Source organism: Chroicocephalus ridibundus, chromosome Z, assembly GCF_963924245.1.
Source record: "Chroicocephalus ridibundus chromosome Z, bChrRid1.1, whole genome shotgun sequence".
In the NCBI taxonomy this organism is placed as follows: domain Eukaryota; kingdom Metazoa; phylum Chordata; class Aves; order Charadriiformes; family Laridae; genus Chroicocephalus; species Chroicocephalus ridibundus.
In genome coordinates, this window is record NC_086316.1 from 11,314,598 (window position 1) to 11,327,799 (window position 13,202).

At 43.5% G+C, this 13,202-nt stretch overlaps 1 protein-coding gene across 1 annotated transcript in view; it reads right to left on the bottom strand.

Annotated features, from left to right (window-relative positions):
• UGCG (UDP-glucose ceramide glucosyltransferase) overlaps positions 1-12,790 on the bottom strand; it is a 30,007-nt gene extending 17,217 nt beyond the window's left edge. Inside the window, exon 1 of the mRNA XM_063320337.1 lies at positions 12,467-12,790. Coding sequence (XP_063176407.1) covers positions 12,467-12,564 — 98 coding nt within the window. The 5' untranslated portion in view covers positions 12,565-12,790. The remainder of the gene's footprint in view (positions 1-12,466) is intronic.
• Positions 12,791-13,202: the final 412 nt, after the last annotated feature.

Sequence of the window (13,202 nt, forward strand, 5' to 3'; positions counted from 1 at the left end):
TGAAGGCTGCAAGAAGCTCCAGAGTATGTTCAAGAAGGTGGCTGTGAATATGCTGCCTCATCAGGCTTTAGTGGGCTTCCAGAAGAGCTGAGCTGCCCATGGATGAGCAGCCTTTAGAAACATACAGAAGGATTTAGGTCAGACCCCTGAAAACTCTTCCATAACCAACTCTGCATCACAGTTCTTTACAGCATTCACTCCCTTGTAACTTGCTCTCTGCCCTTACTTGCCTGCCAGAAACAGCTAACTAGAATTAATTACTAGCATAAAACACTGCCAGTATCCACAAGTGACTCTTGAAGTAATACTTGAGGTATGCCACCCTTCTACCTCTCTTGGCTGAAAGGAAGATATCACCCCACAGAAATGTGCTGGTGCCAGTTCAGGTCACCTTTGCTTGGCTGCTGGCCCAGGTCAACCCATGCCACCAGCCAACCAGAGTGTTCTCAGGTAGGCAGTCTTCTCCATCCTCCACTCTTGACACTTGCTTACACCCTATTCAATGGCCATATGGACACAAGGCAAGTCAATCCACCCACCAACCAAACAGTTACACAACTGTCAGGTCCAACAACAGGAAGGAATAGAAATACACAGCTGGGAACAAGTGGAAAGGACTTAAGAGGAAACTCCAATGTCACTTTTAGTATGACAGCAATTCTAATTAAAAACAATTAAACGTCAGTTGGTCTTGACTAAATGCCCAGAGATAGAGGGAAGTAGGCAAGTCTGAAAGAAGGAAATGGTGGGTAAGACTCAGGTGTCCACTTAGTAGCACAGACTTCTTGTGGCTGTCTGCCAGCAGAGAAAGAGTTATAGGTTTGTACGTGCCTACAAAAAAAAACCCAACCCTTAAAATGTAATATAGTATTGCATATTGCAATTCTAGTATTGCATACTAGAAGTTTATGTTGAAAAGCACACTGCAATTGCTTACTGCTTCATCACATTCCAGCTGAGGGTGGAAGGCAGACCAAATATTTCATTCACTTTCAATGTGTATTTTCTTCTGCACTACACACACCCCACAGATTAAAAAAAAAGGTACCTTAGAATGTAATGCACTGAAATCACGATGGGTAGTGGAGAGAAAGGGAAATGATTTAAAAAAACAACCTTAAAAACAAGTTCCAAAATAGCACCAGTCAAAGCTTTTCAACAACAACAAAAAAAAATTGAATTAAAGGCATTGAGAATTGAGTGAGAAAGAACCTAGATTGTGACCACTAATTTTTCAGAAGGTAAATGTTCTGAAAAACCAAACATCAATTTGCTCTTCCAGTTTTGGGAAGCTGTAGTTCAGTCAGTGGCTAGTAATAAAGACAAATAAAATTATACAGTGTAGAAGAGTAAAAATCCTATCTAGTGCTATTTGCCATTTTGAATTGAAGCCTTCATACAAAGCTGAAATTCTTTAAGAAGCATCGTCCACATGTTATCACAATAGTCACATTCAGTAGATTCAATCCATAATTTGATACAGTGTTTTTTTTAAAAGAGGGGGAGAGAAGGGGAAGGTTAAGTTTTTCAAACATATTTTAGAGTTCTACGTAGAAAAAAACCTTATCTTTCAGGAAAAAGAAAGAACAAACATTACAGACCTCATCTTAAAACCAGCAAACACTCCCTTTTTTTAATCTAGAAGTTTTTCTCCTACTCCCTTCCCTGTTCCTGCACGATAAAAAAGAAATAAACAAGCTCCCATACAATAGATTGTAGTTAAACATGAAGTAATGGGAACCCTTTTGCTGTCTGAATCCTAGATAATTTACAATTCAGCAAGCTGAAATGAAGTGTGCTTAACAGAACCAAGTTGCCTACAACACAGCCACTGCTGGATCATACTAAGCATTAAAATGAACACAGAGTTTTTCCTTGTAGTCTATCTGCAGGCTGCCATGAAAATAGCAATTCATTCCCTGTTTCTGCTTTCCCACACCCTCGGCCTACTGGTGGCTATAAAACAGTCAGCGCCACAAGATAAATTGGATGAGCCTGCTGATCAAACAGAGAACTATCCCACAGAAAAAGCCAGCTCGCTGATCTGAGTCACCACATAGCCACATGCTCACTAAAAGCAGATTAGAATGGCATAATGTTTAGGAAGGTGTAGGGGTGGGAGGGGATTTGGATTATCCCTTTGAGCATCAAATCAAGAGCCACTTAGGCATTGAAATAAAAATGCTTTTTCAATACAGACTCCTTGCAACAAACATTATGCAACTTCAGAGAACTGCATCCTGTGTGATTTGTGTTTCATTTATGAAAGCATCCACAGTGGATGGCAGTAACACTGGGCCAGATAAACCAACCACAGCAAGAGAGCTGTGGTTCAGCTCTCATTGAGGGATCAACCCCTCAATGTCAACTATGGGATCTTTCAAAACACAAAACTTTAGAAAATTTTTACTGTGAGAATATTGAATTTGTTTTTCTGATTTTAATTTTGCAAATTTATAGGATTAGAATAGCTCAGCCCTATTCATTTCACAAGGCACAAGTTTAAATAAAAACATTTGTTAAACATTAGATGATGTGCTTCCTACAGACCCCAGGCTGTCCCTTAATGCTCCCTTTGTGCCACAGATCCCCATCACCCATCAAAATTTTACAGTTTCTTCTCCCTAAAAGCTTCCAAAACAGTTAACTGCCAGTAACAGAATTGTGTAATGACTAAACAGAAACTACCTTAACAAATCATAAAGCAGATATCATGCCTATTTTCTTAGTTTTCAGTGGATGACAGGCCATTTTTTGTTCAACTAACTCAGCTGCAAGTGTTTCCAGTGTGCAACACAGCATACCTCTGAAGCAGAAATCTTACTCAAACACCAATTCACACAAGTTTGAACACACAGTGCCAGTCCATATTACCCCCCTTTGGGATAATAAAAAAAGTTGTAAACTTTGTCTGGACTACACAACTGTCAGCAAGACAGTGTCACTGCTCTCTCACTATAAATGCCTTGGAGAGCTTGAATAAGCAGCCTGTAAGGAACATCAGAAACTGACAAAAGCAATTATAAAAAAATCTTCCAAAGAAAGAGTTAAGTAACACTTCTACACTCAACACCATATTTGACAACATTTCAGAAGGGTAAATTTTTTTTTTTTTTTTTTTTTTTTTACATTTCCAACAGATACAAACCAGAAAGATTAACTTGGTAAATTTCACCTGTCTTCTCCCAAAAAAAACCAAAACCAAATACAAACCACTTTGGTCATAGACTTTCAAAAAAAACCCAAAACGTTTACCTCCCTCACCACTACACAATCTACATAAAAATATCTGCTTGGAAATGCTGTTATGAAATATATGTATCACCTCTAAAAATTGCTTAAAAGGAAGTGTGGAGTATGTTAATTTTGAAACATCTCATTGGTATTTCAAAAGGTTAACAGGTACAACCCTTGACATTGTATTTCAACAACCCACTGTATCACCTCATACTGTGCATGTTGTTTACACTAAAGACGTATACATCCTCAGTAACAGCTTAGTTTATTGACCAAAATCTGGCTTTCAGCAGCTTGATTATTTTATGCCTAACGAGGTGTGCCTATGACTAGAGAAATATTTTTTCTGCCTTATAAGGAATTGTAGCACACAGCCCACTAGGAAACCAAAGCAGCAGTCACCTGGGAAGTCATAATGACTATACAGGTATATTGAACCAAAACCTGAAGGCAAGCACTCAATAAAAATAGGACACTTGAAAACAAATAAAAATTAATGTTTAACTTTATTTACAGATTCCTATTCATGGACTGTACTGCTGACAAAGATGAGATGAACCCTACCAATGTGGGGGTGGGGTGCAGCAGGGGAAAAACACACAAAACAACAAAACCAAAACAGTCTTTGGTTTACAAAGAGGTGTTTCTGAAAAGGGGGACAATAAGTGGTCTAAACCAGACTAAAGCAACTACCAGCACAAACTGACAATAAAGATGCATTATTAGTTATCCCACTGTTTTAATGAAAAATGATTGGTCCACTAGAAGCACCTATCAAGTGTTCAAAAATTGCTTTAAGAAATACAACAATTCCAAAAGCAAAACATTGGAAGTATCACTGCCAAAATAACCCTAATCTTTCACTTTGTACAATGCTTCATTTCGGCCTTCTATGTTTGTTTACACTTGTAAGCATGTTTTTACCTTATTTGTCCAAAGGGCAGCATAAGACTTCCTTTATGTATGATACAACTTCAATAATTTGCCTCAAGGTATGAATTCACCCAGGCCAATTATGAGAGGGTGAAGTCTACCCTGGGTCCTCATCCACTATTAAGTGCAACATATTTAAGAAAATGCAAAACTATTCACCTTGCAATTAACAAAACGAAAAGTTCTTTAAAACATTTCTCACAGTAAAGTAATTAATCATTTCTTTTAAACAATAGTCTTCAGTAAAAAGCAAAAGCAATATTAAGTGTCTCAAAAGCAAAGAACGTAATTTCAGTTAAAACAAAAAGTAAAAATCCCAGTGAACTCTGACACCACTATTTGGCATTATGCAACTCCCAGGGACTAATGGACACAAATACTGAAGGGTGCTCAAGTAAACCAGTAAAACTAGTTAGTTACTTAGCATGCCACAGAGCAGTTCTGACAGAAATTTCACAAATTAATTTTTAAAGTCACTTATCTACCACTCTACTCGCCCACCTTAATCAAAAGTTAGGCCTTTATGGAAACACAGCTCATGTAAAACCTCATTTTCTTTAAACTTCTTTGAAATCTTCATATCCTGACAAAGAAATTATATTCCTCATCCCACTGTTCAGCTTCTTCCACTGCAGCTGATATACAAGGCTGGATGCTTTTTTGCCTTGTGCTCCACTAACCCAACCCATTTCATTGTCACCTTACATACCCTAAATCTTGCAGTTTCTTATCTTCCCCTTCCATGCAAACCACTCAAACAGATGTGGTTTGTTTTTAAGGACCACTTGTCACTTCTATGGCACCGTCTTCCCTCCTCTCAGCATAAGCATACCATCCAGCCTCCCACAACTCCACTCCTTTAAATCTACCCTAGACAGTCTTTGATCTAGGCTTTGGTTCCTTGCATACTGTTAAGTCATTCACATTCAGAGCCACTACTACCATACTGTCACCCCAAGGTTTATAGTCTGTATCTTATCCCTGACTCATGCCATTGAGAAACTGGCCTTCCCCAACTGCCTCCAACATTATGGGTTTTCTCCCACGTGGTTATCACTCTCCAATTTCTGGTTCTGCACCATTTTGCTTTCCCTACTGGCCCCAGCACTGACCCCTGATGATTTTGTGCATCTCACACTTAGTATCCCTTTAGTGGTTTCCATCTTCAATCACAAGCTATCTTATCCTACCTATGCAGTGTACACAGAGCAAACTGCTGAAATTTGGTCCAGCTTTGAGCACAGGGCGTTGGAACTGAACCTTCAACAGGCATTTCCAGCCTGAAACACTCCGATTTCATTCACAGGGCTGAAAAACTGACTCTTAGCTCTGCCTCTAAATTGTTAAAGCCTCAGCCACTTGTGTGTTCCCATACCCTGTCATTTTCCTGTGTTTCTCCCCAGTAACTGTACTTGATTTCATATCTTCACATTACTGTCCTTCAGATTTGCCTCTGCTACAATGCTGTCATTCACTTACTGAGTAAAAGCAACCATCTAGTTGTATGGATGTAACACTCACAGCAAGTATCTTAAGCTTTTTGCATAAGTGGGGTCCATCCTCAATGCACAGATTATTGGAGACAGGGATATTGAGAGAAATAGCAAAAAGATAAAAATGTTACCCAAGACCAAACAGAAGCCTCAGATAACTTTGCAACTTTTCATGCTTCTCCAGTGTCCCAGTTTGTGGTCAAACATCCAAATCCTTTTTTACTTGCTTTTAAGCCTCTAAGATTTTGTGCAGAAAGAGATTGCTCATACAGATCATGAGTTTGCTTCATTCCCTGTTCCACATACACAAGATCATAGACAACCACCTATTGTTAAAGTTACCAACATTTTACATCAAACTTGTCATCAGCTACATAACTGGAAAAAACACTCACCCCGAGGTGGACAACCTGCACGGAAAATTTCAGCATGAATGGCTGAAGTTCAACAAAGATTCAACTAAGGAATGAAGACAAACCCAAGAGCAGATGCAGCATTCTGCATGTGCTAGACTTCTTCCAGCCACTTCCTGAAGAAACTCCAGTACAATCACGCTTCTCAGTTTTCTGTTTGAGTTTGATTATTAACAAGAAGAAAGGGTACCTCTGATCTCAGAAAGGAGTATTTGCATCATTTCCAAAGTCTATCAAAATGTTAGTTCACTTACGCCTGGTAACACCTGATAGGAACAGATGAATTCTCTAAAGATCACCTTTTAAATTAGATCTACGCTTCATCCCCTCCTGGCTCCTATCTGTGACAAGACCGCCTCTGAAGCACTTCCACAAAGCAAAGACAATGCAACCCTATGATGGCACACTGAGTAACTACTACTGCTCTTAACAGACACTTTAGCCAATCTGTTGCCAGACACTGACAGTGGAAAATCTACAGCAGTCCAAAGAAAGACAGCCCCACCAACAAGCTAAAAGGTGAAAAGGAGACAATAGAAGACAAGCAGAGAGGTCAGAGAAGAGAGCAGGGTAAGCCCGCACACAAATCATGGATTGAGCCGCAAGGGAGGGACAAAGAAAAAAAACAGGCTGACAAGACAATTGAGCAGGGCCAAGAGAAACAGAACTGTTATTTTCTTAAGAATGAAAGGTCACAATTACTATACATCAATAGATTATTAACCAAAGGATAAAAATGAGTTCACATAAAAAAAACAGCAAACATCAACTATGTGGGGGAGGGTGTTTAGGTTTGGAAGCCATGTTTAGAAAGCTCTTCAACTTTGCAAAAGTATGTCAGGAAACTTGAGTTTCATGCATCTGTGCAAACTGAATTTCCTCCTTGTGGGTATATATATTACACTAAGGCTATTAATTACTTTTAGTTACATTCAGGTGTTTTATTACGTTTATATGTTTCTGAAAGTCTTGGGTTTCACTCAGTAGACAAGGCACAATGGGCCCAGTTACATCCAAATGCCACATGAATGCAGAATTAATTTCTTCATTGACTATAGTAACTTATAGACAATTAAATTACTTTATAAAGCTAAAACCAGCAACATATTTATCAATTAAATGGCATGCACTACCCTTCCCACTTACACCTGGGAACCAAGGCAATGAACAACCTCAGTATCAACTGACTGTGGATGCCTTCAAGAAAGGAAGTGATATGCATTAAGTGATATAATTAGAATTACCACTGACAATTGTTACAAGAACAATGGAGACTCAAAACCAGAACATGGACACCATGAGTCCAGTTTTGTGGACCAGGCAAATAAAGCAGCAAGATATAAACAGCTCAAGAGATTTACCAAACATTTCCTAGTAATTCTGTGGCAGAGGCAATGTTCAGTGCCAGTCACCAAAGACTGAATTTGACTTCTTTAACTTAAAAGCCATTCTATTGCCTCTCCTCAGTACCACAATAAATTTACACACTACTTGGTGTTCAAGTTGAAATAGTGATCAACAACAAGTAGTGAGAGTTATTCAGAGAAAAAAAATAAGACCTTTTATCATTTTTTTTAGACTAAAGTTTGAAGACAGATTAGGGAAACTGAGATCAGAATGATTATGCTTAAATAAGGCATTTTCTAGGTTCCACAGGCTTTGCCTGCCAGCTTTATTTTCAAAAGAGGCACAGCGTGTTCAGAAGGTTCCTATCATTATTAAACTAGAACCATCTATTTTGAAATACAGTTAAAAAATCCACTATCACAGATCTTGCTAACCGGTGATTCAGAAAAATCAAGATGTGTTAAGAATGCCAAAAACCCCCCAAAATAGCTTTAGTTTTGTTTGTTGGGGTTTTTTTTTCCACTTTTCCCCTTTTTCACAAGACTTCTGTTCCACTCTTTGCATGTTCTTAGAACAGAAGTTAGTAAGAATAATTAAGTAACAATTTTAATAGACTGCTAAAATAGAAAAACTTACTCCTTGGTTTCCTGAACAACACTTTAGCCAGTACTATAAATATTTTTCCTTATTAGCACATCATACACATGGTTTTCCATTTCAGATTCAGAACTAAACACAAATGTATAGCCGTAAGTTCATTTTCATTGTCTATACAACTACACAACTTCAGATGGTTTCAGAATCAGTATATCAGAAAACCTCCAGCACTGAATTCCTCCTACTGGATTAGCTGGTGTCTCAACTCCAACTGAAGACCCTATATGCAAGCAAGAAAGAGTCTTAGTCAAGGTTCTGAGTTGGGTATAAAGAATAGCAACTCAAACAGGTCAAATATCCCAGCAGAGTAATACATGCAGACCACACTTTATCTAATTACTAGCTATAAAATCCTGCCATTTGGTCCATGCTTATTGCATTTACTTCACTGACTCAGTATTACTGAGAGAGCACCAAACCAAGATCCATTTCATAATCACATGTTAGACAATTTATAAGGATTGGCCTTTTGACTTAACAGTGTGGCTATTTGCATTTCATTGCTTCAGCCCACCTGCTTACTTTAAAGTAGTATGAAATCAACCCATCCTACTATACTTATTTGTAAATCAAAACCCTTCAAAGTAGGGAAGGGCACTATGGGGAAGAGGTGGAAAGAATCAGATTTCACAAGTGCAGTATGGAAGAACAGACATTTTTCATCAACTGAAACCTTGTACAGTACCTTAGATATCCAAAAGCTACATCTTTTAAAGCAATTACAGCACAAACCAACACAGCTGAAATGCTGTCATGACCTTAACCTTGACAACAACTGCTGACAACACTTCAAGACAAAAAAAGCTTACTTTCTTGAATAATCCCATTCATCTACTTAATTCACACTTGTTCTAAGTATTTTGCTAAATCAAACATCTGAAGTACCAATGGGGAACCACAGAAGGACAACAGCTTCGCTGACATGTTTCAACATTATTTTAGTACTCCAGTGGCACAGATCCATGCTTCCAACTCACCAGTTCAGCACTGCTAGACACAGGGCTGACAGAGGACAAACAGCCTCTACCCCAAGGACATTAAAAAAAAGGGTTAAACCAACAATACTGTCCATAAAGAGAAAACAGGAAGACTAATTAGACTGATTAGTTTCATCTTTCTTCTTCATTTCCTGTATCAGGTACAATGTAAGCAGTTTTCAGTACATGACAGGTATCACATAATTCTACTTTAATACTACATCCTCCCACTGACATCCAAAGGATTTTCCATCTATAAGTAAAGACCCCCCGTCATACCTCAGTGGTCTAGGGTGCAGGAAAGGGTACAGCGTGCTGTGCCCACTGCCCAGAACAAAACAGTCTCTCTGAGATGAGGGCCACTAGTAACATTGTCCAGCCACAAGTTTTCAGGCCATGGCATTGGCAATCACCACCTACCTAGTGTTCCTTCCCCTAAATGCACCTCAGCAGCCAAAGCAAACAAAGTTAATTACCTCTTTCTGCTAAATTCCTTTCACAGGGGAACCTTGCTTGCAGGATCAGGCCATTTCTCCACATACTATTCCACCAGACAACCCCACAACCTTCCTTCCTCACACAAGGCAATGCCTACACGTGCCACAGGGTCCGTACTCACCAGAGCAGTGCTGTCTCCAGCTATCAGCTATATCCCACCAGATCCAGTTTCCCAGCACCACCACAGCCACTGCACAGACATCTCCGTGGGATGGCTGCTCTAGGTGTCCAGCATTTCTTTAATTTCACTACAAGCAGAGGGCAGCTGTGTGGTCACACTACAAGGAGCAGTGGTCCTGTTTCCACAGATCTTCCAAATCACTGTAACTGGGGCAGCTCCTCCACAACAGTCTGCTAACCCAGCACAGCTTGCAACTTGGTCACTTCAGTGCTACCAGCTGCTCACCTCCAACCAAGGGCCACCTTTAAGCACTAAACATCCCTGTTGCCACCAGCCCATTACTCTGACAAAGAGTCAGCCCCTGGTTCTGGACCTGCTGAGATGGTATCTCAAGAGCCCTATTGGAAACACACTTTTCTACACAGGTCTCACAGATTGGGACAAGACTACCCCAATTCTTACCCACCCCCTTCGCAGCTGGCAAGTTTTCCACCTGATAACACATTGTTTGCTTTAACTCCCCATACACAATATATACACTTGCAATGCAGATCCCTAATAACAAAAAACAACTCCTTCCAAGTTTCACACCCCTGCAAATACTCCAGCCCCAGGGCACACCAAGTCCAGCTGCTACCTGCATTCCCCACCAATTACTGTCACAGGCAAAACAGTCTCAACTCAGGGAATTCTACTGACTTTAAATTATTGCCAATTAACAGACAATTAATTATCAATTTGAGTATCCAGAAAAAAGATAAGTAACCAGACTTTTAGGGAAGCACCTTCTGTCCTCCTTCCCCAGGCTCAGCTTCAGTCAGAGACCTTTCCTCCCCACCTTTCCATGCGAACTGCTCTTGTTTTCACTGCTCCTTACACTCAGTCCCTCCCAAGCCCTTCAGCGAAGAAACGTAGGAGGCAAGGGTCAGTGCGTAATGGTTTTTCTGCCACGCCTTGCTTCTTACTCCACTGCTGGTTGTATCTTAGCTGTTACTCTGCTCCAGCAGGTGTACCTGCTCTGGAGTGACGTACCTACAGGTTGCAATCCCTGCGGCAGAGTCTCTGCCCCAGTACGGGTCTGCCATGGGCTGCAGTCTCCTCAGGGTTGGGTCACCCACAGGCTACAGTCCCTCAGGGGGCATGTGTGTATCCCAGCTGCACACACACAGATCACCCACAGGTTGCAGTCCCTTCAGGGGTATGTATACTTGCTCTGCCACAGCTTGCCTGCAGCCCACAGTCTATTCAGGAGCATCCCTGCTCCAGTGTGCAGCCTGCACAGGAGGCAGTCTCTTTGAGGGTGTAGCTCCTGTGGCAGGGACTGCCCTACAGTGTCCCATTCCACTGGTTCTCCTCTGTTCTCTCTTAGCGTATCTCATCCTTTCTCCTCCTGTTCATCCTCTCGCATGTCTTCCCCCATATCTCCATTTGTGTCTCCTGCCCCTTGCAGCTGCCACTCTTTCTTAAAAGATTTATGAGCAGCAACACCACACACACTTATCTGATAGGCTGAGGTTTTAGCATGCAATGGGTAGTTTTCAACAGCTTCAAAGCTGTCCAGAATCAGCTGTGCCCATGGTAGTCCATGGTCTCTTCCCCCACTTGGCACCCTTGCAGTCCCCCAGTACAGAAACCCCGCCATTTGTGCCCAAGACAACCCATTCAGCTACTTTTCAAGAAAGAAGGTAATTATTCAAGTAAATATAAGATCTAAAGACAACCCAACTACAGTACAGAAAAATTATTAGAGCTTCTAAGTGATTTCACATAAAAAAGAGCAAGGCAACGGCGACTAAGGGCAGTAGAAGCAATTCTCTAGCACCCATGAGTTCAAGAGCAGCTCTGCCTTCAATAAGGGCTGGGGTTTATCACAGATACTTATCAGATGCACGTGGAACAGCAAGACAGGAGACCAGATAAGCACAAGCAAAGCAAATGGAAATTCAGATATTTTCTAATGCCTGTAGTGATACAACAGTGGCCTTTGATTTAAGAGAGTAAAAACATGGCCTTCTACAGAAAGTGAGGTGTGTTGTTAATCCTTTCCCCACATACTCACAGATAACTCCTCTATCAGGCTCAAGCAGGAATCTGCTTTGTTTGTTAGCCACCAAGACAAACACGCCGCATGAACTCTTAAAGCATTTTTCCTCAGAGTTATCCAAGAAGGGTCTGGACACACTATGCATACCTCCTTTTACTAGTGCTATTTCTCAGAAGGAAAAAAGCATACATATAGCCAAAATTCTGTCCGGTCAACACAGGCTACTGTGCTAGTTCAGTTGTTCTGCTGTGCACTCCTTGCACAGTCAAAAAAAGCACACATTTTATAACTGCTGTGCACCTTGGTCTCCCACCGTCAGCAGAAAAGCCTGGCTTTACAGGTGTACCAACAAAAAAAAACCCAAACACCCAAAACTCAAGCCTTCCCTGGCAGCACTAAAGGTGGAGGAGCAAAGACCACGGTGCAAAAGCAGAAGCCTGCGGAGGTGGTGTTTCCCTTGAGGACCGATGGCGGGGGACGGGCTGTGCCCCCTCACGACAGCCGACCCGGTCCCGGGGTGCGCGCCGGGCCCCACAGGAGACGCCGGCCCGCAGGTGAGCAGCCCCCCGGCCCTGCTCCTGTGCCAGGGCGGGTCCCGGAGCCTGACACCCGCGGGGGGGGAAGGCGGAGCGGTGGCGGGGGACGAGGCCCGCTGCCCTGCTCCTCAGCGGCGCGATGGCGGGCGGAGGGGCGTGAGGGAACAACGCCGCCGCCATTCCCCCACCTCCCCCGCCGCCCGCGCTTACGTGTAGATGATGGACATGAAGTGCATGAGCCAGAGCACGACGAAGAGGATGAGCCCGAAGATGGCGAGTCCCTCCAGGGCCAGGGCCAGCACCGCCATCCCCGGGGCGCGGCGGCCCGAGCTGGAGCCGGAGCCGGCGGCGGAGTGGGAGAGAAGGAGGGAGGCTGGGCGGCCTGGTGGCGTGCGGAGCGGCAGCGGGCGGGCTCTCGAAATGCCTCCTCCTGCTGCTGCTGCTCCACCAGCCCGGCGGCCTCCGCGCACTGAGGAGCCACCGGCCCGCCCGGCCTGCCTGCCTGCCTGCTTGCCTGCCGCCGCCCGCCCCCGCCTTTCTGTCAGGCGCAGGCCCCGCCCGCCCCGCGCTGGCGGCTGGCCCCGGGGAGGCGGGGCGGCCGGTCACGGGGATGGCGGCGGCGGGGCGGGCCGTTAAATCCGTTACCGCGCCTCACACGCCCCGAGCCGGGTACCCTCTGCCGTCGGCTGCGTGACCTTGGGGGTGTCCCCCTCCTTGGGCCGGGCCGGTGGCACCGGGCGGGAATGACGGGCGCGGTCGCAGACCGGAGACGGGACGGCCCGGTCGCCGCTGAGGAGGGGTGTGGCGGAGGCGGGGGCGCTCGATCCTTGTCCTCCGGCTTTGCTGGTGGCTTTTAAAAACGCTCCCCGCCCCGCAAAGGCCGTGCGGGCGCACCTGGGGAGGCCGCGGCCCGCCATCCGCAGAAGGAGGGCCCGGGGCGGCCGGG